The 26,225-nt window shown below is 66.3% G+C and overlaps 1 protein-coding gene across 1 annotated transcript in view; it reads right to left on the minus strand.

The window, feature by feature from the left end:
- Positions 1–26,225, minus strand: part of HDAC2 (histone deacetylase 2) — a 427,626-nt gene that overhangs the window by 132,979 nt on the left and 268,422 nt on the right. Inside the window, exon 10 of the mRNA XM_069607858.1 lies at positions 23,871–23,979. Coding sequence (XP_069463959.1) covers positions 23,871–23,979 — 109 coding nt within the window. The remainder of the gene's footprint in view (positions 1–23,870; positions 23,980–26,225) is intronic.

The following is a 26,225-nucleotide window of genomic DNA, read 5'->3' on the forward strand; positions in this document are numbered from 1 at the left end:
GTGGGTGGGTGGGTCTTGGTGGGTGCAGGCGGGGTGGGTGGGTGGGTGGGTGGGTCTTGGTGGGTGCAGGCGGGTGGGTGGGTGGGTCTTGGTGGGTGCAGGCGGGTGGGTCTTGGTGGGTGCGGGCGGGTGGGTCTTGGTGGGTGCGGGCGGGTGGGTGGGTCTTGGTGGGTGCGGGCGGGTGGGCGGGGTGGGTGGGTCTTGGTGGGTGTGGGCGGGTGCGGGCGGGTGGGTCTTGGTGGGTGCGGGCGGGTGGGTCTTGGTGGGTGCGGGCGGGTGGGTGGGTCTGGGTGGGTGCGGGCGGGTGGGTGCGGGCAGGTGGGTCTTGGTGGGTGCGGGCGGGTCTTGGTGGGTGTGGGCGGGTGGGTGGGTCTTGGTGGGTGCGGGCGGGTGGGTCTTGGTGGGTGTGGGGCGGGCGGGTGGGTCTTGGTGGGTGCGGGCGGGTGGGTCTTGGTGGGTGCGGGCGGGTGGGTCGGTCTTGGTGGGGGTGGGTGGGGGGTGGGTGGGGGTGGGTGGGGGGGTGGGTGGGTGGGGGTGGGTGGGGGCGGGTGGGTGGGTGCGGGTGGGTGGGTGGGTCTGTCTTGGTGGGTGCGGGTGGGTGGGTGGGTCTTGGTGGGTGCGGGGTGGGTGGTGGGTCTTGGTGGGTGCGGGTGGGTGGGTGGGTGGGTGGGTCTTGGTGGGTGGGTCTTGGTGGGTGCGGGTGGGTGGGTCTTGGTGGGTGGGTCTTGGTGGGTGCGGGTGGGTGGGTCTTGGTGGGTGCGGGTGGGTGGGCCTTGGTGTGTGCGCGTGGGTGGGCCTTGGTGTGTGCGCGTGGGTGGGTCTTGGTGGGTGCAGGTGGGTGGGCCTTGGTGTGTGCCGGTGGGTGGGTGGGTGGGCCTTGGTGTGTGCTGGTGGGTGGGTGGGTGGGCCTTGGTGTGTGCTGGTGGGTGGGTGGGCGGGTGGGCCTTGGTGTGTGCTGGTGGGTGGGTGGGCGGGTGGGCCTTGGTGTGTGCTGGTGGGTGGGTGGGCCTTGGTGTGTGCTGGTGGGTGGGTGGGCCTTGGTGTGTGCTGGTGGGTGGGTGGGTGGGCCTTGGTGTGTGCTGGTGGGTGGGTGGGTGGGCCTTGGTGTGTGCTGGTGGGTGGGTGGGTGGGCCTTGGTGTGTGCTGGTGGGTGGGTGGGTGGGCCTTGGTGTGTGCTGGTGGGTGGGTGGGTGGGCCTTGGTGTGTGCTGGTGGGTGGGTGGGTGGGCCTTGGTGTGTGCTGGTGGGTGGGTGGGTGGGTGGGTGGGTGGGCCTTGGTGTGTGCTGGTGGGTGGGTGGGTGGGTGGGTGGGCCTTGGTGTGTGCTGGTGGGTGGGTGGGTGGGCCTTGGTGTGTGCTGGTGGGTGGGTGGGTGGGCCTTGGTGTGTGCTGGTGGGTGGGTGGGTGGGCGGGCCTTGGTGTGTGCTGGTGGGTGGGTGGGTGGGCGGGCCTTGGTGTGTGCTGGTGGGTGGGTGGGTGGGCCTTGGTGTGTGCTGGTGGGTGGGTGGGTGGGCCTTGGTGTGTGCTGGTGGGTGGGTGGGCCTTGGTGTGTGCTGGTGGGTGGGTGGGTGGGTGGGTGGGCCTTGGTGTGTGCTGGTGGGTGGGTGGGTGGGTGGGCCTTGGTGTGTGCTGGTGGGTGGGTGGGTGGGCCTTGGTGTGTGCTGGTGGGTGGGTGGGCCTTGGTGTGTGCTGGTGGGTGGGTGGGCCTTGGTGTGTGCTGGTCGTTGGGTGGGTGGGCGGGCCTTGGTGTGTGCTGGTGGGTGGGTGGGTGGGCGGGCCTTGGTGTGTGCTGGTGGGTGGGTGGGTGGGTGGGCCTTGGTGTGTGCTGGTGGGTGGGTGGGTGGGCCTTGGTGTGTGCTGGTGGGTGGGTGGGTGGGCCTTGGTGTGTGCCGGTGGGTGGGTGGGCCTTGGTGTGTGCGGGTGGGTGGGTGGGTGGGCCTTGGTGTGTGCGGGTGGGTGGGTGGGTGGGCCTTGGTGTGTGCGGGTGGGTGGGCCTTGGTGTGTGCGGGTGGGTGGGTGGGTGGGCCTTGGTGTGTGCGGGTGGGTGGGTGGGTGGGCCTTGGTGTGTGCGGGTGGGTGGGTGGGTGGGCCTTGGTGTGTGCGGGTGGGCCTTGGTGTGTGTGGGCCTTGGTGTGTGCGGGTGGGCCTTGGTGTGTGCGGGTGGGTGGGTGGGCCTTGGTGTGTGCGGGTGGGTGGGTGGGTGGGTGTGGCCTTGGTGTGTGCGGGTGGGTGGGCCTTGGTGTGTGCGGGTGGGTGGGTGGGCGGGCCTTGGTGTGTGCTGGTGGGTGGGTGGGCGGGCCTTGGTGTGTGCTGGTGGGTGGGCGGGCCTTGGTGTGTGCTGGTGGGTGGGTGGGCGGGCGGGCCTTGGTGTGTGCTGGTGGGTGGGCGGGCCTTGGTGTGTGCTGGTGTGTGCTGGTGGGTGGGCGGGCCTTGGTGTGTGCTGGTGGGTGGGTGGGCGGGCCTTGGTGTGTGCTGGTGGGTGGGCGGGCCTTGGTGTGTGCTGGTGGGTGGGTGGTCCTTGGTGTGTGCTGGTGGGTGGGTGGGTGGGGCCTTGGTGTGTGCTGGTGGGTGGGTGGGCCTTGGTGTGTGCTGGTGGGTGGTGGGGGGTGGGTGGGTGGGCCTTGGTGTGTGCTGGTGGGTGGGTGGGTGGGTGGGTGGGTGGGCCTTGGTGTGTGCTGGTGGGTGGGTGGGTGGGCCTTGGTGTGTGCTGGTGGGTGGGTGGGTGGGCCTTGGTGTGTGCTGGTGGGTGGGTGGGTGGGCCTTGGTGTGTGCTGGTGGGTGGGTGGGTGGGCCTTGGTGTGTGCTGGTGGGTGGGTGGGTGGGCCTTGGTGTGTGCTGGTGGGTGGGTGGGTGGGCCTTGGTGTGTGCTGGTGGGTGGGTGGGCGGGCCTTTGTGTGTGCTGGTGGGTGGGTGGGCGGGCCTTGGTGTGTGCTGGTGGGTGGGTGGGCGGGCCTTGGTGTGTGCTGGTGGGTGGGTGGGCGGGCCTTGGTGTGTGCTGGTGGGTGGGTGGGCGGGCCTTGGTGTGTGCTGGTGGGTGGGTGGGCGGGCCTTGGTGTGTGCTGGTGGGTGGGTGGGTGGGCCTTGGTGTGTGCTGGTGGGTGGGTGGGTGGGCCTTGGTGTGTGCTGGTGGGTGGGTGGGTGGGCCTTGGTGTGTGCTGGTGGGTGGGTGGGTGGCCCTTGGTGTGTGCTGGTGGGTGGGTGGGTGGGCCTTGGTGTGTGCTGGTGGGTGGGTGGGTGGGCCTTGGTGTGTGCTGGTGGGTGGGTGGGTGGGCCTTGGTGTGTGCTGGTGGGTGGGTGTGTGGGTGGGCCTTGGTGTGTGCTGGTGGGTGGGTGTGTGGGTGGGCCTTGGTGGTGTGCTGGTGGGTGGGTGGGCCTTGGTGTGTGCTGGTGGGTGGGCCTTGGTGTGTGCTGGTGGGTGGGTGGGTGGGCCTTGGTGTGTGCTGGTGGGTGGGTGGGTGGGCCTTGGTGTGTGCTGGTGGGTGGGTGGGTGGGCCTTGGTGTGTGCTGGTGGGTGGGTGGGCCTTGGTGTGTGCTGGTGGGTGGGTGGGTGGGCCTTGGTGTGTGCTGGTGGGTGGGTGGGTGGGCCTTGGTGTGCGCGGGTGGGTGGGCCTTGGTGTGCGCGGGTGGGTGGGTGGGTGGGCCTTGGTGTGCGCGGGTGGGTGGGTGGGTGGGCCTTGGTGTGCGCGGGTGGGTGGGTGGGTGGGCCTTGGTGTGCGCGGGTGGGTGGGTGGGCCTTGGTGTGTGCGGGTGGGTGGGTGGGCCTTGGTGTGTGCGGGTGGGTGGGTGGGTGGGCCTTGGTGTGTGCGGTGGGTGGGTGGGGCGGGCCTTGGTGTGTGCTGGTGGGTGGGCGGGCCTTGGTGTGTGCTGGTGGGTGGGTGGGCGGGCCTTGGTGTGTGCTGGTGGGTGGGCGGGCCTTGGTGTGTGCTGGTGGGTGGGCCTTGGTGTGTGCTGGTGGGTGGGTGGGCGGGCCTTGGTGTGTGCTGGTGGGTGGGTGGGCCTTGGTGTGTGCTGGTGTGTGCTGGTGGGTGGGTGGGCGGGCCTTGGTGTGTGCTGGTGGGTGGGCGGGCCTTGGTGTGTGCTGGTGGGTGGGCGGGCCTTGGTGTGTGCTGGTGGGTGGGTGGGTGGGTGGGTGGGCCTTGGTGTGTGCTGGTGGGTGGGTGGGTGGGCCTTGGTGTGTGCTGGTGGGTGGGTGGGTGGGTGGGCCTTGGTGTGTGCTGGTGGGTGGGTGGGTGGGCCTTGGTGTGTGCTGGTGGGTGGGTGGGTGGGCCTTGGTGTGTGCTGGTGGGTGGGTGGGTTACGGGCCTTGGTGTGTGCTGGTGGGTGGGTGGGTGGGTGGGTGGGCCTTGGTGTGTGCTGGTGGGTGGGTGGGTGGGTGGGTGGCCTTGGTGTGTGCTGGTGGGTGGGTGGGTGGGCCTTGGTGTGTGCTGGTGGGTGGGTGGGTGGGGCCTTGGTGGGTGGGTGGGTGGGTGGGCCTTGGTGTGTGCTGGTGGGTGGGTGGGTGGGCGGGCCTTGGTGTGTGCTGGTGGGTGGGTGGGTGGGCGGGCCTTGGTGTGTGCTGGTGGGTGGGTGGGTGGGCGGGCCTTGGTGTGTGCTGGTGGGTGGGTGGGCCTTGGTGTGTGCTGGTGTGTGCTGGTGGGTGGGCCTTGGTGTGTGTGGGTGGGTGGGTGGGCCTTGGTGTGTGTGGGTGGGTGGGTGGGCCTTGGTGTGTGCTGGTGGGTGGGTGGGCCTTGGTGTGTGCTGGTGGGTGGGTGGGTGGGCCTTGGTGTGTGCTGGTGGGTGGGCCTTGGTGTGTGCTGGTGGGTGGGTGGGTGGGCGGGCCTTGGTGTGTGCTGGTGGGTGGGTGGGTGGGCGGGCCTTGGTGTGTGCTGGTGGGTGGGTGGGTGGGTGGGCCTTGGTGTGTGCTGGTGGGTGGGTGGGTGGGTGGGCCTTGGTGTGTGCTGGTGGGTGGGTGGGTGGGTGGGCCTTGGTGTGTGTGCTGGTGGGTGGGTGGGTGGGCCTTGGTGTGTGTGCTGGTGGGTGGGTGGGTGGGCCTTGGTGTGTGTGCTGGTGGGTGGGTGGGCGGGCCTTGGTGTGTGCGGGTGGGCCTTGGTGTGTGCGGGTGGGTGGGCCTTGGTGTGTGCGGGTGGGTGGGTGGGCCTTGGTGTGTGCTGGTGGGTGGGCCTTGGTGTGTGCTGGTGGGTGGGTGGGTGGTTGGGCCTTGGTGTGTGCTGGTGGGTGGGTGGGTGGTTGGGCCTTGATGTGTGCTGGTGGGTGGGCCTTGGTGTGTGCTGGTGGGTGGGTGGGTGGGCCTTGGTGTGTGCTGGTGGGTGGGTGGGTGGGCCTTGGTGGGTGGGTGGGTGGGTGGGTGGGCCTTGGTGGGTGCTGGTGGGTGGGCCTTGGTGGGTGGTGGGTGGGTGGGCCTTGGTGGTGGGTGGGTGGGCCTTGGTGGGTGGTGGGTGGGTGGGCCTTGGTGGGTGGTGGGTGGGTGGGTGGGCCTTGGTGGGTGGTGGGTGGGTGGGTGGGTGGGTGGGTGGGTGGGCCTTGGTGGGTGGGTGGGTGGGCCTTGGTGTGTGGTGGGTGGGTGGGTGGGTGCACCTTGGTGTGTGGTGGGTGGGTGGGTGGGCCTTGGTGTGGGGTGGGTGGGTGCTTGGGTGGGCCTTGGTGTGGGGTGGGTGGGTGGGTGGGTGGGCCTTGGTGTGGGGTGGGTGGGTGGGTGGGTGGGCCTTGGTGGGTGGTGGGTGGGTGGGCCTTGGTGTGTGTGGTGGGTGGGTGGGTGGGCCTTGGTGTGTGTGGTGGGGGTGGGTGGTGGGCCTTGGTGTGTGTGGTGGGTGGGTGGGTGGGCCTTGGTGTGTGGTGGGTGGGTGGGTGGGCCTTGGTGTGTGGTGGGTGGGTGGGTGGGCGGGCCTTGGTGTGTGGTGGGTGGGCGGGCCTTGGTGTGTGGTGGGTGGGTGGGTGGGCGGGCCTTGGTGTGTGGTGGGTGGGTGTGTGGTGGGTGGGTGGGTGGGCCTTGGTGTGTGGTGGGTGGGTGGGTGGGCCTTGGTGTGTGGTGGGTGGGTGGGCCTTGGTGTGTGGTGGGTGGGTGGGTGGGTGGGCCTTGGTGTGTGGTGGGTGGGTGGGTGGGCCTTGGTGTGTGCTGGTGGGTGGGTGGCCTTGGTGTGTGCTGGTGGGTGGGCCTTGGTGTGTGCTGGTGGGTGGGCGGGCCTTGGTGTGTGCTGGTGGGTGGGCGGGCCTTGGTGTGTGCTGGTGGGTGGGCGGGTGGGTGGGCCTTGGTGTGTGCTGGTGGGTGGGCGGGTGGGTGGGCCTTGGTTTGTGCTGGTGGGTGGGTGGGCGGGCCTTGGTGTGTGCTGGTGGGTGGGTGGGCGGGCCTTGGTGTGTGCTGGTGGGTGGGTGGGCGGGCCTTGGTGTGTGCTGGTGGGTGGGCGGGCCTTGGTGTGTGCTGGTGGGTGGGTGGGCCTTGGTGTGTGCTGGTGGGTGGGTGGGCGGGCCTTGGTGTGTGCTGGTGGGTGGGTGGGCGGGCCTTGGTGTGTGCTGGTGGGTGGGTGCTTTTGGGCGGGCCTTGGTGTGTGCGGGTGGGTGGGCGGGCCTTGGTGTGTGCTGGTGGGTGGGCGGGCCTTGGTGTGTGCTGGTGGGTGGGCGGGCCTTGGTGTGTGCTGGTGGGTGGGTGGGTGGGTCTTGGTGTGTGTGGGTGGGTGGGTGGGTCTTGGTGTGTGCGGGTGGGTGGGTGGGTCTTGGTGTGTGCGGGTGGGTGGGTGGGTCTTGGTGTGTGCGGGTGGGTGGGTGGGTCTTGGTGTGTGTGCGGGTGGGTGGGTGGGTCTTGGTGTGTGTGCGGGTGGGTGGGTGGGTCTTGGTGTGTGTGCGGGTGGGTGGGTGGGTCTTGATGTGTGCGGGTGGGTCTTGGTGTGTGTGGGTGGGTGGGTCTTGGTGGGTGGGTGGTTTGTTCTTGGTGTGTGTGGGTGGGTGGGTGGGTGGGTGGGTTGGGTCTTGGTGTGTGCGGGTGGGTGGGTCTTGATGTGTGCGGGTGGGTGGGCCTTGGTGTGTGCGGGTGGGTGGGCCTTGGTGTGTGTGGGTGGGTGGGTGGGTGGGTGGGTGGGCCTTGGTGTGTGCGGGTGGGTGGGTGGGTGGGTGGGCCTTGGTGTGTGCGGGTGGGTGGGTGGGTGGGTGGGCCTTGGTGTGTGCGGGTGGGTGGGTGGGTGGGCCTTGGTGTGTGCGGGTGGGTGGGTGGGCCTTGGTGTGTGCGGGTGGGTGGGTGGGTGGGCCTTGGTGTGTGCGGGTGGGTGGGTGTGTGGGCCTTGGTGTGTGCGGGTGGGTGGGTGGGTGGGCCTTGGTGTGTGCGGGTGGGTGGGCCTTGGTGTGTGCGGGTGGGTGGGTGGGTGGGTGGGCCTTGGTGTGTGCGGGTGGGTGGGTGGGTGGGTGGGCCTTGGTGTGTGCGGGTGGGTGGGTGGGTGGGCCTTGGTGTGTGCGGGTGGGTGGGTGGGTGGGCCTTGGTGTGTGCGGGTGGGTGGGTGGGTGGGCCTTGGTGTGTGCGGGTGGGTGGGCCTTGGTGTGTGCGGGTGGGTGGGTGGGTCTTGGTGTGTGCGGGTGGGTCTTGGTGTGTGTGGGTGGGTGGGTTGTTCTTGGTGTGTGTGGGTGGGTGGGTCTTGGTGTGTGCGGGTGGGTGGGTCTTGGTGCGGGTGGGTGGGTGGGTCTTGGTGCGGGTGGGTGGGTCTTGGTGTGTGCGGGCAGGTGGGTCTTGGTGTGTGCGGGCGGGTGGGTCTTGGTGTGGGTGGGTCTTGGTGTGGGCGGGCGGGTGGGTGGGTCTTGGTGTGGGCGGGCGGGTGGGTCTTGGTGGGTGCGGGTGGGTGGGTCTTGGTGGGTGTGGGTGGGTCTTGGTGGGTGCGGGTGGGGGTGGGTGTGGGTGGGTGGGTCTTGGTGGGTCTTGGTGGGTGCGGGCGGGTCTTGGTGGGTGCGGGCGGGTGGGTCTTGGTAGGGCGGGCGGGTGGGTGGGTCTTGGTGGGTGCGGGCAGGTGGGTGGGTGGGTCTTGGTGGGTGCGGGCAGGTGGGTGGGTGGCTGGGTCTTGGTGGGTGCGGGTGGCTGGGTCTTGGTGGGTGCGGGTGGGTGGGTCTTGGGTGCGGGTGGGTGGGTCTTGGTGGGTGCGGGCGGGCGGTGGGTGGGTCTTGGTGGGTGCGGCCGGGCGGTGGGTGGGTCTTGGTGGGTGCGGGCGGGTGGGTGGGTCTTGGTGGGTGCGGGCGGGTGGGTGGGTCTTGGGGGGTGCGGGCGGGTGGTTCTTGGGGGGTGAGGGCGGGTGGGTGGGTCTTGGTGGGTGCGGGCGGGTGGGTGGGTCTGGGTGCGGGCGGGCGGGTGGGTCTGGGTGGGTGCGGGCGGGTGGGTCTGGGTGGGGGGCGGGTGGGTCTTGGTGGGTGCGGGTGGGTGGGTGGGTGGGTCTTGGTGGGTGCGGGTGGGTGGGTGGGTCTTGGTGGGTGCGGGTGGGTGGGTGGGTCTTGGTGGGTGGGTGGGTGGGTCTTGGTGGGTGTGGGCGGGTGGGTGGGTCTTGGTGGGTGCGGGTGGGTGGGTGGGTCTTGGTGGGTGCTTGGGTCTTGGTGGGTGCGGGCGGGTGGGTGGGTGGGTCTTGGTGGGTGCGGGCGGTGGGTGGGTCTTGGTGGGTGCGGGCGGGTGGGTGGGTCTTGGTGGGTGCGGGCGGGTCTTGGTGGGTGCGGGCGGGTGGGTGGGTCTTGGTGGGTGCGGGCGGGCGGGTGGGTGGGTCTTGGTGGGTGCGGGCGGGCGGGTGGGTGGGTCTTGGTGGGTGCGGGCGGGCGGGCGGGTGGGTCTTGGTGGGTGCGGGCGGGCGGGCGGGTGGGTCTTGGTGGGTGGGGGCGGGGGGGCGGGTGGGTCTTGGTGGGTGGGGGCGGGGGGGCGGGTGGGTCTTGGTGGGTGCGGGCGGGTGGGTCTTGGTGGGTGCGGGCGGGTGGGTGGGTCTTGGTGGGTGCGGGCGGGTGGGTGGGTCTTGGTGGGTGCGGGCGGGTGGGTGGGTGGGTCTTGGTGGGTGCGGGCGGGTGGGTGGGTGGGTCTTGGTGGGTGCGGGCGGGTGGGTGGGTCTTGGTGGGTGCGGGCGGGTGGGTGGGTGGGTCTTGGTGGGTGCGGGCGGGTGGGTGGGTCTTGGTGGGTGCGGGCGGGTGGGTGGGTCTTGGTGGGTGCGGGCGGGTGGGGTGGGTGGGTCTTGGTGGGTGCGGGCGGGTGGGTGGGTGGGTCTTGGTGGGTGCGGGTGGGTGGGTCTTGGTGGGTGCGGGCGGGTGGGTGGGTCTTGGTGGGTGCGGGCGGGTGGGTGGGTCTTGGTGGGTGCGGGCGGGTGGGTCTTGGTGGGTGCGGGCGGGTGGGTCTTGGTGGGTGCGGGCGGGTGGGTGGGTCTTGGTGGGTGCGGGCGGGTGGGTCTTGGTGGGTGCGGGCGGGTGGTGGGTGGGTCTTGGTGGGTGCGGGCGGGTGGGTGGGTCTTGGTGGGTGCGGGCGGGTGGGTGGGTCTTGGTGGGTGCGGGCGGGTGGGTGGGTGGGTCTTGGTGGGTGCGGGCGGGTGGGTGGGTGGGTCTTGGTGGGTGCGGGCGGGTGGGTGGGTGGGTCTTGGTGGGTGCGGGCGGGTGGGTGGGTGGGTCTTGGTGGGTGCGGGCGGGTGGGTGGGTGGGTCTTGGTGGGTGCGGGCGGGTGGGTGGGTCTTGGTGGGTGCGGGCGGGTGGGTGGGTGGGTCTTGGTGGGTGCGGGCGGGTGGGTGGGTGGGTCTTGGTGGGTGCGGGCGGGTGGGTGGGTGGGTCTTGGTGGGTGCGGGCGGGTGGGTGGGTGGGTCTTGGTGGGTGCGGGCGGGTGGGTGGGTGGGTCTTGGTGGGTGCGGGCGGGTGGGTGGGTCTTGGTGGGTGCGGGCGGGTGGGTGGGTCTTGGTGGGTGCGGGCGGGTGGGTGGGTCTTGGTGGGTGCGGGCGGGTGGGTCTTGGTGGGTGCGGGCGGGTGGGTGCGGGTGGGTGTGGGCGGGTGGGTGGGTCTTGGTGGGTGTGGGCGGGTGGGTGGGTCTTGGTGGGTGTGGGCGGGTGGGTGGGTCTTGGTGGGTGCGGGCGGGTGGGTCTTGGTGGGTGCGGGTGGGTGGGTCTTGGTGGGTGCGGGCGGGTGGGTGGGTGGGTCTTGGTGGGTGCGGGTGGGTGGGTCTTGGTGGGTGCGGGCGGGTGGGTGGGTGGGTCTTGGTGGGTGCGGGCGGGTGGGTGGGTCTTGGTGGGTGCGGGCGGGTGGGTGGGTGGGTCTTGGTGGGTGCGGGCGGGTGGGTGGGTGGGTCTTGGTGGGTGCGGGCGGGCGGGTGGGTGGGTCTTGGTGGGTGCGGGCGGGTGGGTGGGTCTTGGTGGGTGCGGGCGGGTGGGTGGGTGGGTCTTGGTGGGTGCGGGCGGGTGGGTGGGTGGGTCTTGGTGGGTGCGGGTGGGTGGGTCTTGGTGGGTGCGGGCGGGCGGATCTTGGTGGGTGCGGGCGGGTGGGTGGGTCTTGGTGGGTGCGGGTGGGTGGGTGGGTCTTGGTGGGTGCGGGCGGGTGGGTGGGCCTTGGTGGGTGCGGGCGGTGGGTGGGTGGGTCTTGGTGGGTGCGGGTGGGTGGGTCTTGGTGGGTGGGGGCGGGTGGGTGCGGGCGGGTCTTGGTGGGTGTGGGCGGGTGGGTGGGTCTTGGTGGGTGTGGGCGGGTGGGTGGGTCTTGGTGGGTGCGGGCGGGCGGGTGGGTCTTGGTGGGTGCGGGCGGGTGGGTCTTGGTGGGTGCGGGCGGGCGGGTGGGCGGGTCTTGGTGGGTGCGGGGGTGGGCCTTGGGGTGTGCGGGTGGGTGGGTGGGTGGGCCTTGGGGTGTGTGCGGGTGGGTGGGTGGGTGGGTGGGCCTTGGGGGTGTGTGGGTGGGTGGGCCTTGGTGTGTGCGGGTGGGTGGGTGGGCCTTGGTGTGTGCGGGTGGGTGGGTGGGTGGGTGGGCCTTGGTGTGTGCGGGTGGGTGGGTGGGTGGGCCTTGGTGTGTGCGGGTGGGTGGGTGGGTGGGCCTTGGTGTGTGCGGGTGGGTGGGTGGGTGGGCCTTGGTGTGTGCGGGTGGGTGGGTGGGCCTTGGTGTGTGCGGGTGGGTGGGTGGGCCTTGGTGTGTGCGGGTGGGTGGGTGGGTGGGCCTTGGTGTGTGCGGGTGGGTGGGTGGGCGGGCCTTGGGGTGTGCGGGTGGGTGGGTGGGCGGGCCTTGGGGTGTGCGGGTGGGTGGGTGGGCGGGCCTTGGGGTGTGCGGGTGGGTGGGTGGGCGGGCGGGCCTTGGGGTGTGCGGGTGGGTGGGTGGGCGGGCGGGCCTTGGGGTGTGCGGGTGGGTGGGTGGGCGGGCCTTGGGGTGTGCGGGTGGGTGGGTGGGCGGGCCTTGGTGTGTGCGGGTGGGTGGGTGGGCGGGCCTTGGTGTGTGCGGGTGGGTGGGTGGGCGGGCCTTGGTGTGTGCGGGTGGGTGGGTGGGTGGGCTTGGTGTGTGCGGGTGGGTGGGTGGGCCTTGGTGTGTGCGGGTGGGTGGGTGGGTGGGCCTTGGTGTGTGCGGGTGGGTGGGTGGGTGGGCCTTGGTGTGTGCGGGTGGGTGGGTGGGTGGGCCTTGGTGTGTGCGGGTGGGTGGGCCTTGGTGTGTGCGGGTGGGTGGGCCTTGGTGTGTGCGGGTGGGTGGGTGGGTGGGCCTTGGTGTGTGCGGGTGGGTGGGTGGGTGGGCGGGCCTTGGTGTGTGCGGGTGGGTGGGTGGGTGGGCGGGCCTTGGTGTGTGCGGGTGGGTGGGTGGGTGGGCGGGCCTTGGTGTGTGCGGGTGGGTGGGTGGGTGGGCGGGCCTTGGTGTGTGCGGGTGGGTGGGTGGTCGGGCCTTGGTGTGTGCGGGTGGGTGGGTGGGTGGGCGGGCCTTGGTGTGTGCGGGTGGGTGGGTGGGTGGGCGGGCCTTGGTGTGTGCGGGTGGGTGGGTGGGTGGGCGGGCCTTGGTGTGTGCGGGTGGGTGGGCGGGCCTTGGTGTGTGCGGGTGGGTGGGCGGGCCTTGGTGTGTGCGGGTGGGTGGGCGGGCCTTGGTGTGTGCGGGTGGGTGGGTGGGCGGGCCTTGGTGTGTGCGGGTGGGTGGGTGGGCGGGCCTTGGTGTGTGCGGGTGGGTGGGTGGGTGGGTGGGCCTTGGTGTGTGCGGGTGGGTGGGTGGGCCTTGGTGTGTGCGGGTGGGTGGGTGGGTGGGCCTTGGTGTGTGCGGGTGGGTGGGTGGGTGGGCCTTGGTGTGTGCGGGTGGGTGGGTGGGTGGGCCTTGGTGTGTGCGGGTGGGTGGGTGGGTGGGCCTTGGTGTGTGCGGGTGGGTGGGTGGGTGGGCCTTGGTGTGTGCGGGTGGGTGGGTGGGTGGGCCTTGGTGTGTGCGGGTGGGTGGGTGGGTGGGCCTTGGTGTGTGCGGGTGGGTGGGTGGGTGGGCCTTGGTGTGTGCGGGTGGGTGGGTGGGTGGGCCTTGGTGTGTGCGGGTGGGTGGGTGGGTGGGCCTTGGTGTGTGCGGGTGGGTGGGTGGGTGGGTGGGCCTTGGTGTGTGCGGGTGGGTGGGTGGGTGGGTGGGCCTTGGTGTGTGCGGGTGGGTGGGTGGGTGGGCCTTGGTGTGTGCGGGTGGGTGGGTGGGTGGGCCTTGGTGTGTGCGGGTGGGTGGGTGGGTGGGCCTTGGTGTGTGCGGGTGGGTGGGTGGGTGGGCCTTGGTGTGTGCGGGTGGGTGGGTGGGTGGGCCTTGGTGTGTGCGGGTGGGTGGGTGGGTGGGCCTTGGTGTGTGCGGGTGGGTGGGTGGGTGGGCCTTGGTGTGTGCGGGTGGGTGGGTGGGTGGGCCTTGGTGTGTGCGGGTGGGTGGGTGGGTGGGCCTTGGTGTGTGCGGGTGGGTGGGTGGGTGGGCCTTGGTGTGTGCGGGTGGGTGGGTGGGTGGGCCTTGGTGTGTGCGGGTGGGTGGGTGGGTGGGCCTTGGTGTGTGCGGGTGGGTGGGCCTTGGTGTGTGCGGGTGGGTGGGCCTTGGTGTGTGCGTGTGTGCGGGTGGGTGGGCCTTGGTGTGTGCGGGTGGGCGGGTGGGTGGGTGGGCGGGCCTTGGTGTGTGCGGGTGGGTGGGTGGGCGGGCCTTGGTGTGTGCGGGTGGGTGGGTGGGTGGGCCTTGGTGTGTGCGGGTGGGTGGGCCTTGGTGTGTGCGGGTGGGTGGGCCTTGGTGTGTGCGGGTGGGTGGGCCTTGGTGTGTGCGGGTGGGTGGGTGGGTGGGCCTTGGTGTGTGCGGGTGGGTGGGTGGGTGGGCCTTGGTGTGTGCGGGTGGGTGGGTGGGTGGGCCTTGGTGTGTGCGGGTGGGTGGGTGGGTGGGCCTTGGTGTGTGCGGGTGGGTGGGTGGGTGGGCCTTGGTGTGTGCGGGTGGGTGGGTGGGTGGGCCTTGGTGTGTGCGGGTGGGTGGGTGGGTGGGCCTTGGTGTGTGCGGGTGGGTGGGTGGGTGGGCCTTGGTGTGTGCGGGTGGGTGGGCCTTGGTGTGGGCGGGTGGGTGGGCCTTGGTGTGTGCGGGTGGGTGGGTGGGTGGGCCTTGGTGTGTGCGGGTGGGTGGGTGGGTGGGCCTTGGTGTGTGCGGGTGGGTGGGTGGGTGGGCCTTGGTGTGTGCGGGTGGGTGGGTGGGTGGGCCTTGGTGTGTGCGGGTGGGTGGGTGGGTGGGCCTTGGTGTGTGCGGGTGGGTGGGTGGGTGGGCCTTGGTGTGTGCGGGTGGGTGGGCCTTGGTGTGTGCGGGTGTGTGCGGGTGGGCCTTGGTGTGTGCGGGTGGGGGTGGGTCTGGGGGGCGGGTGGTGGGTCTTGGTGGGTGCGGGCGGGTGGGTGGGTGGGTCTTGGTGGGTGCGGGTGGGTGGGTGGGTCTTGGTGGGTGCGGGCGGGTGGGTGGGTGGGTCTTGGTGGGTGCGGGCGGGTGGGCGGGTCTTGGTGGGTGCGGGCGGGTGGGCGGGTGGGTGGGTCTTGGTGGGTGCGGGCGGGTGGGCGGGTGGGTGGGTCTTGGTGTGGGCGGGCGGGTGGGTCTTGGTGGGTGCGGGCGGGTGGGCGGGTGGGTGGGTCTTGGTGGGTGCGGGCGGGTGGGCGGGTGGGTGGGTCTTGGTGGGTGCGGGCGGGTGGGTGCGGGCGGGTCTTGGTGGGTGCGGGCGGGTGGGTGGGTCTTGGTGGGTGCGGGCGGGTGGGCGGGTCTTGGTGGGTGCGGGCGGATCTTGGTGGGTGCGGGCGGGGGCGGGCGGGTCTTGGTGGGTGCGGGGGTGGGCCTTGGGGTGTGCGGGTGGGCCTTGGTGTGTGCGGGTGGGTGGGTGGGTGGGCCTTGGTGCGTGCGGGTGGGTGGGTGGGTGGGCCTTGGTGCGTGCGGGTGGGTGGGTGGGCGGGCCTTGGTGCGTGCGGGTGGGTGGGTGGGTGGGTGGGCCTTGGTGCGTGCGGGGGTGGCCTTGGTGCGTGCGGGTGGGTGGGTTGGGTGGGTGGGCCTTGGTGCGTGCGGGTGGGTGGGTGGGTGGGCCTTGGTGCGGTGCGGGGTGGGTGGGTGGGTGGGCCTTGGTGCGTGCGGGTGGGTGGGTGGGTGGGCCTTGGTGCGTGCGGGTGGGTGGGTGGGTGGGCCTTGGTGGCCGTGGGTGGGTGGGTGGGTGGGCCTTGGTGCGTGCGGGTGGGTGGGTGGGTGGGCCTTGGGTGCGGGTGGGTGGGTGGGTGGGCCTTGGTGCGTGCGGGTGTGGGTGGGTGGGTGGGCCTTGGTGCGTGCGGGTGGGTGGGTGGGTGGGCCTTGGTGCGTGCGGGTGGGTGGGTGGGTGGGCCTTGGTGCGTGCGGGTGGGTGGGTGGGTGGGCCTTGGTGCGTGCGGGTGGGTGGGGTGGGTGGGCCTTGGTGCGTGCGGGTGGGTGGGTGGGTGGGCCTTGGTGCGTGCGGGTGGGTGGGTGGGTGGGCCTTGGTGCGTGCGGGTGGGTGGGTGGGTGGGCCTTGGTGCGTGCGGGTGGGTGGGTGGGTGGGCCTTGGTGCGTGCGGGTGGGTGGGTGGGTGGGCCTTGGTGCGTGCGGGTGGGTGGGTGGGTGGGCCTTGGTGTGTGCGGGTGGGTGGGTGGGTGGGCCTTGGTGCGTGCGGGTGGGTGGGTGGGTGGGCCTTGGTGTGTGCGGGTGGTGGGTGGGTGGGTGGGCCTTGGTGTGTGCGGGTGGGTGGGTGGGTGGGCCTTGGTGCGTGCGGGTGGGTGGGTGGGTGGGGTGGCCTTGGTGTGTGCGGGTGGGTGGGTGGGTGGGTGGGCCTTGGTGTGTGCGGGTGGGTGGGTGGGTGGGTGGGCCTTGGTGTGTGCGGGTGGGTGGGTGGGTGGGTGGGCCTTGGTGTGTGCGGGTGGGTGGGTGGGGTGGGTGGGCCTTGGTGTGTGCGGGTGGGTGGGTGGGTGGGTGGGCCTTGGTGTGTGCGGGTGGGTGGGTGGGTGGGTGGGCCTTGGTGTGTGCGGGTGGGTGGGTGGGTGGGTGGGCCTTGGTGTGTGCGGGTGGGTGGGTGGGTGGGTGGGCCTTGGTGTGTGCGGGTGGGTGGGTGGGTGGGTGGTGGGCCTTGGTGTGTGCGGGTGGGTGGGTGGGTGGGTGGGCCTTGGTGTGTGCGGGTGGGTGGGTGGGTGGGTGGGCCTTGGTGTGTGCGGGTGGGTGGGTGGGTGGGGGTGGGCCTTGGTGTGTGCGGGTGGGTGGGTGGGTGGGTGGGCCTTGGTGTGTGCGGGTGGGTGGGTGGGTGGGTGGGCCTTGGTGTGTGCGGGTGGGTGGGTGGGTGGGTGGGCCTTGGTGTGTGCGGGTGGGTGGGGGTGGGTGGGCCTTGGTGTGTGCGGGTGGGTGGGTGGGTGGGTGGGCCTTGGTGTGTGCGGGTGGGTGGGTGGGGTGGGTGGGCCTTGGTGTGTGCGGGTGGGTGGGTGGGGTGGGTGGGCCTTGGTGTGTGCGGGTGGGTGGGTGGGTGGGTGGGCCTTGGTGTGTGCGGGTGGGGGGTGGTGGCTTGTGTGTGTTGTGGTGGGTGTGGTGGGCCTTGGTGTGTGCGGGTGGGTGGGTGGGTGGGTGGGCCTTGGTGTGTGCGGGTGGGTGGGTGGGTGGGCCTTGGTGTGTGCGGGTGGGTGGGTGGGTGGGTGGGCCTTGGTGTGTGCGGGTGGGTGGGTGGGTGGGCCTTGGTGTGTGCGGGTGGGTGGGTGGGTGGTGGGCCTTGGTGTGTGCGGGTGGGTGGGTGGGTGGGTGGGCCTTGGTGTGTGCGGGTGGGTGGGTGGGTGGGTGGGCCTTGGTGTGTGCGGTGGGTGGGTGGGTGGGTGGGCCTTGGTGTGTGCGGGTGGGTGGGTGGGTGGGTGGGCCTTGGTGTGTGCGGTGGTGGGTGGTGGGTGGTGGGGGCCTTGGTGTGTGGGTGGGCGTGGTGGTGGGTGGGTGGGTGGGCCTTGGTGTGTGCGGGTGGGTGGTTTGGGGGGTGGTGGCCGGTGGGCCTTGGTGTGTGCGGGTGGGTGGGTGGTGGGTGGGTGGGTGGGGTGGGCCTTGGTGTGTGCGGGTGGGTGGGTGGGTGGGTGGGCCTTGGTGTGTGCGGGTGGGTGGGTGGGTGGGTGGGCCTTGGTGTGTGCGGGTGGGTGGGTGGGTGGGCCTTGGTGTGTGCGGGTGGGTGGGTGGGTGGGCCTTGGTGTGTGCGGGTGGGTGGGTGGGTGGGTGGGCCTTGGTGTGTGCGGGTGTGGTGGGTGGGTGGGTGGGCCTTGGTGTGTGCGGGTGGGTGGGTGGGTGGGCCTTGGTGTGTGCGGTGGGTGGGTGGGTGGGTGGGCCTTGGTGTGTGCGGTGGGTGGGTGGGTGGGTGGGTGGTGTGCCTTGGTGTGTGCGGGTGGGTGGGTGGGTGGTGGGCCTTGGTGTGTGGGTGCGTGGTGGTGGGTGGGTGGGTGGGCCTTGGTGTGTGTGCGGGTGGGTGGGTGGACACTGTGGGCCTTGGTGTGTGCGGGTGGGTGGGTGGGTGGGGTGGGCCTTGGTGTGTGCGGGTGGGTGGGTGGGTGGGTGGGCCTTGGTGTGTGCGGGTGGGTGGGTGGGTGGGCCTTGGTGTGTGCGGGTGGGTGGGTGGGTGTGGTGTGTGCGGGTGGGTGGGTGGGTGGGTGGGCCTTGGTGTGTGCGGGTGGGTGGGTGGGTGGGTGGGCCTTGGTGTGTGCGGGTGGGTGGGTGGGTGGGTGGGCCTTGGTGTGTGCGGGTGGGTGGGTGGGTGGGTGGGCGGGCCTTGGTGTGTGCGGGTGGGTGGGTGGGTGGGTGGGCCGTGCGGGTGGGTGGGTGGGTGGGCCTTGGTGTGTGCGGGTGGGTGGGTGGGTGGGTGGGCCTTGGTGTGTGCGGGTGGGTGGGTGGGTGGGTGGATGGGCCTTGGTGTGTGCGGGTGGGTGGGTGGGTGGGTGGATGGGCCTTGGTGTGTGCGGGTGGGTGGGTGGGTGGGTGGATGGGCCTTGGTGTGTGCGGGTGGGTGGGTGGGTGGGCCTTGGTGTGTGCGGGTGGGTGGGTGGGTGGGCCTTGGTGTGTGCGGGTGGGTGGGTGGGTGGGCCTTGGTGTGTGCGGGTGGGTGGGTGGGTGGGCCTTGGTGTGTGCGGGTGGGTGGGTGGGTGGGCCTTGGTGTGTGCGGGTGGGTGGGTGGGTGGGCCTTGGTGTGTGCGGGTGGGTGGGTGGGTGGGCCTTGGTGTGTGCGGGTGGGTGGGTGGGTGGGCCTTGGTGTGTGCGGGTGGGTGGGTGGGCCTTGGTGTGTGCGGGTGGGTGGGTGGGCCTTGGTGTGTGCGGGTGGGCCTTGGTGTGTGCGGGTGGGTGGGTGGGTGGGCCTTGGTGTGTGCGGGTGGGTGGGTGGGTGGGCCTTGGTGTGTGCGGGTGGGTGGGTGGGTGGGCCTTGGTGTGTGCGGGTGGGTGGGTGGGTGGGCCTTGGTGTGTGCGGGTGGGTGGGTGGGTGGGCCTTGGTGTGTGCGGGTGGGTGGGTGGGCCTTGGTGTGTGCGGGTGGGTGGGTGGGCCTTGGTGTGTGCGGGTGGGTGGGTGGGTGGGCCTTGGTGTGTGCGGGTGGGTGGGTGGGTGGGCCTTGGTGTGTGCGGGTGGGTGGGTGGGTGGGCCTTGGTGTGTGCTGGGCCTTGGTGTGTGCGGGTGGGTGGGTGGGTGGGCCTTGGTGTGTGCGGGTGGGTGGGTGGGTGGGCCTTGGTGTGTGCGGGTGGGTGGGTGGGTGGGCCTTGGTGTGTGCGGGTGGGTGGGTGGGTGGGCCTTGGTGTGTGCGGGTGGGTGGGTGGGCCTTGGGGTGGGTGGGTGGGCGGGCCTTGGTGTGTGCGGGTGGGTGGGCGGGCCTTGGTGTGTGCGGGTGGGTGGGCGGGCCTTGGTGTGTGCTGGTGGGTGGGTGGGCGGGCCTTGGTGTGTGCTGGTGGGTGGGTGGGCGGGCCTTGGTGTGTGCTGGTGGGTGGGTGGGTGGTCCTTGGTGTGTGCTGGTGGGTGGGCCTTGGTGTGTGCTGGTGGGCGGGCGGGCCTTGGTGTGTGCTGGTGGGTGGGCGGGCCTTGGTGTGTGCTGGTGTGTGCTGGTGGGTGGGTGGGCGGGCCTTGGTGTGTGCTGGTGGGTGGGTGGGCGGGCCTTGGTGTGTGCTGGTGGGTGGGTGGGCGGGCCTTGGTGTGTGCTGGTGGGTGGGCGGGCCTTGGTGTGTGCTGGTGGGTGGGCGGGCCTTGGTGTGTGCTGGTGGGTGGGTGGTCCTTGGTGTGTGCTGGTATGGTCCTTGGTGTGTGCTGGTGGGTGGGTGGGTGGGCCTTGGTGTGTGGTGGGTGGGCCTTGGTGTGTGCTGGTGGGTGGGTGGGTGGGTGGGCCTTGGTGTGTGCTGGTGGGTGGGTGGGTGGGCCTTGGTGTGTGCTGGTGGGTGGGTGGGCGGGTGGGCCTTGGTGTGTGCTGGTGGGTGGGTGGGCGGGCGGGTGGGCCTTGGTGTGCTGGTGGGTGGGCGGGCCTTGGTGTGTGCTGGTGGGTGGGCGGGCCTTGGTGTGTGCTGGTGGGTGGGTGGGTGGGTGGGCCTTGGTGTGTGCTGGTGGGTGGGTGGGTGGGTGGGCCTTGGTGTGTGCTGGTGGGTGGGTGGGCGGGTGGGCCTTGGTGTGCTGGTGGGTGGGCGGGCCTTGGTGTGTGCTGGTGGGTGGGCGGGCCTTGGTGTGTGCTGGTGGGTGGGCGGGCCTTGGTGTGTGCGGGTGGGTGTGTGGGCGGGTGGGTGGGCCTTGGTGTGTGCGGGTGGGTGGGTGGGTGGGCCTTGGTGTGTGCGGGTGGGTGGGTGGGTGGGCCTTGGTGTGTGCGGGTGGGTGGGTGGGTGGGCCTTGGTGTGTGCGGGTGGGTGGGTGGGTGGGCCTTGGTGTGTGCGGGTGGGTGGGTGGGTGGGCCTTGGTGTGTGCGGGTGGGTGGGTGGGCGGGTGGGCCTTGGTGTGTGCGGGTGGGCGGGTGGGTGGGTGGGCCTTGGTGTGTGCTGGTTGGGCCTTGGTGGGTGGGTGGGTGGGCCTTGGTGTGTGCTGGTGGGTGGGTGGGTGGGCCTTGGTGTGTGCTGGTGGGTGGGTGGGTGGGTGGGTGGGCCTTGGTGTGTGCTGGTGGGTGGGTGGGTGGGTGGGCCTTGGTGTGTGCTGGTGGGTGGGTGGGTGGGCCTTGGTGTGTGCTGGTGGGTGGGTGGGCCTTGGTGTGCGCTGGTGGGTGGGTGGGTGGGTGGGCCTTGGTGTGCGCTGGTGGGTGGGCCTTGGTGTGCGCTGGTGGGTGGGTGGGTGGGCCTTGGTGTGCGCTGGTGGGTGGGTGGGTGGGCCTTGGTGTGCGCTGGTGGGTGGGTGGGTGGGCCTTGGTGTGCGCTGGTGGGTGGGTGGGTGGGCCTTGGTGTGCGCTGGTGGGTGGGTGGGTGGGCCTTGGTGTGTGCGGGTGGGTGGGTGGGTGGGTGGGCCTTGGTGTGTGCGGGTGGGTGGGTGGGTGGGCCTTGGTGTGTGCGGGTGGGTGGGTGGGTGGGCCTTGGTGTGTGCGGGTGGGTGGGTGGGTGGGCCTTGGTGTGTGCGGGTGGGTGGGTGGGTGGGCCTTGGTGTGTGCGGGTGGGTGGGTGGGTGGGCCTTGGTGTGTGCGGGTGGGTGGGTGGGTGGGCCTTGGTGTGTGCTGGTGGGTGGGCCTTGGTGTGTGCTGGTGGGTGGGTGGGCGGGCCTTGGTGTGTGCTGGTGTGTGCGGGTGGGTGGGCGGGCCTTGGTGTGTGCTGGTGGGTGGGTGGGCCTTGGTGTGTGCTGGTGGGTGGGTGGGTGGGCCTTGGTGTGTGCTGGTGGGTGGGTGGGTGGGCCTTGGTGTGTGCTGGTGGGTGGGTGGGTGGGCCTTGGTGTGTGCTGGTGGGTGGGTGGGTGGGCCTTGGTGTGTGCTGGTGGGTGGGTGGGTGGGCCTTGGTGTGTGCTGGTGGGTGGGTGGGTGGGCCTTGGTGTGTGCACGGGCCTTGGTGTGTGCTGGTGTGTGCGGGTGGGTGGGTGCGCCTTGGTGTGTGCTGGTGTGTGCGGGTGGGTGGGTGGGCCTTGGTGTGTGCGGGTGTGTGCGGGTGGGTGGGTGGGCCTTGGTGTGTGCGGGTGTGTGCGGGTGTGTGCGGGTGGGTGGGTGGGCCTTGGTGTGTGTGGGTGGGTGGGTGGGCCTTGGTGTGTGCGGGTGGGTGGGTGGGTGGGCCTTGGTGTGTGCTGGTGGGTGGGTGGGTGGGCCTTGGTGGGTGGGTGGGTGGGCCTTGGTGTGTGTGCTGGTGGGTGGGTGGGTGGGCCTTGGTGTGTGCTGGTGGGTGGGTGGGTGGGCCTTGGTGTGTGCTGGTGGGTGGGTGGGTGGGCCTTGGTGTGTGCTGGTGGGTGGGTGGGTGGGTGGGCCTTGGTGTGTGCTGGTGGGTGGGTGGGTGGGTGGGCCTTGGTGTGTGCTGGTGGGTGGGTGGGTGGGCCTTGGTGTGTGCTGGTGGGTGGGTGGGTGGGCCTTGGTGGGTGGGTGGGTGGGTGGGCCTTGGTGTGTGCTGGTGGGTGGGTGGGTGGGCCTTGGTGTGTGCTGGTGGGTGGGTGGGCCTTGGTGTGTGCTGGTGGGTGGGTGTGTGCTGGTGGGTGGGTGGGTGGGTGGGCCTTGGTGTGTGCTGGTGGGTGGGTGGGTGGGTGGGTGGGCCTTGGTGTGTGCTGGTGGGTGGGTGGGTGGGCCTTGGTGTGTGCTGGTGGGTGGGTGGGTGGGTGGGCCTTGGTGTGTGCTGGTGGGTGGGTGGGTGGGTGGGCCTTGGTGTGTGCTGGTGGGTGGGTGGGTGGGCCTTGGTGTGTGCTGGTGGGTGGGTGGGTCTTGGTGTGTGCTGGTGGGTGGGTGTTTGTGATTGGGTGTGTTGGTGGGTGGGTGTTTGTGTTTAAATGAACCCTCACGCCCTCCTAAAATCCTTTGGCTAGACATTCGTGTTTTTCCCCCTTTTAATCATAATATGGTGGCCTATAAGAATCTGTCCACTTGGCGGTTTCTGACAATCCATCTTAACACGTTTTCTCTATAATAGGGTGACTTTAGAGGCCTCCCTTCGGGCTGGGGCTAGAATCCATCTTCTGCAAGATCCCGATTTGGAGTTTTGTGACTGCAACTCCTGTACTAAACCGTCTCTGGTGAAACTTTCTGGTCCCTCTTGGTGTCTTCTTTGGGTCCAAACTGCCTTCAGAGCCCTGTGTGCAGATCCATCACTTACCAACAAGATAATATCAGTGTAGCGTTTCCTATGGGGTCACAGACATAAGACAGACTTTCAGGGTGTGGGGGAAGTGAGTTTCAAATGCGTTTTCCTTCCAGAAAAGTCCACTTCAACTGTGTGAATCAATGGCCGTGTGAGAACAGTTTGTGTTCTTCGCCATATTCAGCAATGTTATTTTAAATATGTAGGTGCCTTAAGGGTTTGAAATGATTTCTGTGAGCTACTTGGCTCCTTGCAGGTTGCCTAGATGTGGCGGGATATCTTGACACCAAGTGATACCAGAAGCAACTTGAAAAAAGGGATTCAATCAGAGCATCAATTACAGACAAGGGGGTGGTTAGCTATATTTATTCCAGGCAACAACCTTGAAATGGCCTCAAGTATAAACATATTGTTTGAACAAAATACAGTACAACAATTATTAAGATAAACAGTGTTGCATATTGGATTATGCAATCAAACATACAAATGTATATACAGCCATACAATCAAAAGAAATCCAAAACAGAAGATCACCTAACATTCAGAAAATTACTAAAAGCATGACTCTTCAACTCACCAAGCTAAACGGAAAACTGAGAAAAAACACAACACAAGAAAAACGCCCCAAAACAACCTAAATCTGATGAACCCTGGATACCCACGGAAACAAGCCACTAAAGCAGGCCAAGCTAGAAGCCCTACCAAACCAACATCAACACCGAAGAGAAGAGCACAGAACGGCTTCATTACTAACCCTACTAACGATTTTTCAACTACCTGCATACCCACCCTAAAATACCAAAACAAAACGCACCTCTCCAAGAGCAGAAAACTGAAGCCGCCACAAACCACACAAACACTTCAACCCAGTGTAAACCAAATGAACTATATAAAAAAAGAAAAAACACCCCATGCAGCCTCATATACCAAACCATTACCGACCAAAAACAAACCCAGCACAGAGTGATTGTTTTTTCAGAACTGAAGCTACTAGCAGCACATCAAAGCTCCCCTGCGCTCTCCGTCTAGATCTCACCAACTAACCCTCTCCAACCCCCTTTTCCTTTTCAGATCTGCCAGAGCGCCTGGAAACAATGAAAATGGCAGTGGTATACCGTAACATCAAACTAACAGTCCTTAATAGATTAGTAACTGAATAATCATGAATACAGTAAGGATCACTAAAGTGCAAATGTAGGGACTACAAGTTGTGAACGAGTCAGCTCACAAAATTAAAACGGACTTAAGGACAACTCATTTTTATAACCATACTGACTTTGCGGACACTTAATCAGCAAAAGAACAATAAGGAGTGATGGCAAATTGATGGATATAAAATGTTCTCAGCCATTTTTGCATGGATTACTGCTGGCAAATGTTTTCCTTGTAGTCGCTGCTGGGTGTGTTCAGGATTAGAAAGATCCTCACTGGAAGACCTAACATCAGAAGACCTAACATCAGAACCCTGCCCTCCCAAGGAGTTTTTCATCAACATTTTTTCCTACAATTCTTTTTTATAATTCACCTTTATGCAATTATCTGAAGCTGAAAATTCTTAAATAGAAGGGGTCATCGATCACTAGTGACCATGCTGGGGTCTAGGGACACCTGTGTTAGGGAGGCAATGCCCACATCTAGACGAGAGAGGGGGGACCCTTAGAGAGCTAATTGTCTACAAAAATAATAAAAACCCTTGAACAGTCTTCGAGAGTTTGTGTGTACTTGAGGTCAAATGAGACACCAGGCAATGGTGACATTCACACTAGGGCCATTAAGCGCTTTAGAAAAGATATTTCATAAATAAAACATCAGATGCAGCACAAACCAAAACCATTTCAGTCAGGAAATTAAAACCCTTCTAGTGCAGGACTCTGCCACAGAAGGATTACAAAAATAAAAGAAATACAAACATTGAGGAATGAGGTACACATTGGGGCTTTGCGGGGATTGGTATAATGAAAATACTGTGCAAACAAGGTATTAACTTACTCAAACCTCGGAGGGAAAGTCTAACAGTGCTTCAAGGTGAACTAGGTTCAGAAGAGTGGAAGAAAAAAACCAGCCGGACTAAGGAATGGCAGTTAACCTGTGCAGTGAATGCATCATGAGAAACAGGCAAGTTGACTGAATGCTTTATACTTTCGTTATAAAGTACAGAATAAATAAAAAAATATACAAAAAAAAACTTCATATGCACAGTAACAGACTTCTTTACATTCAGAATTGAAACAGGAGAAGCAAGAAGATATGCCAAACGCATAATGAAACTGAGAAAACCTACTTAATCTTCTCCATATACTCTGGAGTGTTCTGATTAGTCATATTCGAAGGACTGATGTGCAGTTTAAAGTCTGGTCCAAAATATTCAAAGTAGTCATTGTAGGGTAACTCTGAAACAAGAAAGAAAACACAAACTTAAAAATAGATCACTCTATGCCCTTTATAATCTGGGGTTATCATTCTTATGGATCAGGGACTATTTCAAATGACAATGCATTACTTACCGTAAAAGCATTTCTGATGGTTGTATCTGCTTAGATTCACATGCTGTGCATAGGTCCGACATCCAGTGGTCACTGCGGAGTATTGTATTTTGTTTTTCGTAGTCGAAAAGGGGACGTCGACAAGGCGTGTCTGTAACACTATCCCTATAGTGACGTGCGTTGTACCCACAATCCCTCACGCGTCGAGGTCCCTCTGTTTGTATTTTTCTGCCCTGAGGGAGCCTTCTAGACGTGAGTGAGTACAGAAAAGAGAGAAATATAGAAAAGAATGTCTATGTTCCTTCCATCCGAGCGGGGAGGAAGGGTGGGCGCATGTGAATCTAAGCAGATACAACCATCAGAAATGCTTTTACGGTAAGTAATGCATTGTCTTCTGATGTTTGTTAATCTGCTTAGAATCACATGCTGTGCATAGACTAGCGAGCAGTACGCGGAGTTGGCGGTGGGTTATGAGAAGGAACATTAGAGAAAAGATGTCTTAATACTGCCTGTCCCACCTGGGAGTCAGATCTAGAGTGTGCATCTAGACAGTGTTTTGTAAAGGTGTGCACAGAACTCCAGGTAGCCGCTTTGCAGATGGACTCAAGGGGAACATTTGCAATGAACGCTATGGAAGCCCCAGTGCCTCGAGTGGAATGTGCTCTTGGCTTGAAGGGTAGTTCTCTCTTAGCAAGAGTGTAACAGAGAGTGATGCATTGAACAATCCATCTAGATATAGTGGACTTTGAAACTGCATCTCCTTCTCTTCCTGCTGCCAGAGAGACAAAACTGATTAGTCTTTCTCAGTGGTCTGGTTCTTTCCATGTAGAACATGACAGCTCTGCGTACATCTAGTGTATGCAGACTTTTTACTCCCAAGCTGGAAGGGTTTTGAAAGAAAGTTGGTAGTTCTATTGACTGGTTTACATGAAATTTCGAGATGAATTTTGGTGCAAACCTTGGGTGTGTGCGTAGAACCACCTTATCCTTGTGAACTGTTACGAAGGGGTCTAGTACAGAAAGAGCCTGTAGTTCACTTACTCTCCTAATGGAGGTGATAGCTATTAGGAAAGCAGTCTTAAGAGTGAGGTCTTTAAGAGTTGCCTTGTGCATGGGTTCGAAAGGAGGGCCCATGAGTCTAGAAAGTACCACATTTAAGTCCCATCCGGGAGCTGGGTTAGCTATCTGAGGGTGTATTCTCTTTACCCCCTCCATGAAGGCCTTGATAACTGGTATCTTCCACCACGACACTTTAAGTTGGGAAGTGGTGTATGCAGAAAGTGCCGCTAGGTGGACTTTAATGGAATTGAACACTAGACCTAAATCCAGTAAATGGGCCAAGTACAGAACAATGTTAGTGGGAGAGCAGTCAACCGGGTTGATGCTCTTACCTCTACACCAGATGACAAATCTTTTCCACTTGCTATAATAATTAGGTTTTCTGGCTTCCCTGAGGATGTCCATACATCTCTGTGAGAGTTGTAAATGTCCAATTTCTATGATCTCAGGAGCCAGGCTGCTAAGTTCATGGTCTGAGGGCGTGGATGCAGTGTCCTGCCCTTGTCCTGTGACAGCATGTTGTACGGGCAGGGAAGTTTCACTGGGGGAGATAAGAACATCTCCATCAAGTGAGCGAACCATGGCTGCCGGGCCCACATTGGGGCCACTAGTATCATGGTAACCTGCTCCTGGTGCATCTTGTGCACCACTTTGTTGAAAAGGGGAGTCGGGGGAAAGGCGTAAACAAATTTCCCTGACCATTGAATCGACAGACCGTTCCCCTTGGACTGGTTCTGGGGGTACCTGGAGGTGTAACTTTGGCATTGTGAGTTCTCCAGAGTTGCGAACAGGTCTATTTCCGGGAATCCCCATTGCGTGAAGACGTCTAAGACGATGTCTTCGTGCAATTGCCATTCGTACTCTTCGGGCAGGGGGAAGTCTCTGCTGAGTTTGTCTGCTAGCAGATTGAGTTCCCCTGGTACATGTTGTGATAGTAGGAACATGTTGTGTTTGAGAGCCCACTTCCATATATTCTGGGACAGCTTGGACAGTCCTGGAGAGTGAGTGCCCCCTTGCTTGTTGAGGTAGTACATGGCTGTGGTGCTGTCTGTGAGGACCATCACTGTCTTTCCTTGTAAGTGTTCCTGAAAGGC

The sequence above is a fragment of the Ambystoma mexicanum genome, chromosome 4q, assembly GCF_040938575.1.
Source record: "Ambystoma mexicanum isolate Mex_15411 chromosome 4q, UKY_AmexF1_1, whole genome shotgun sequence".
Taxonomy (NCBI): Eukaryota; Metazoa; Chordata; class Amphibia; order Caudata; family Ambystomatidae; genus Ambystoma; species Ambystoma mexicanum.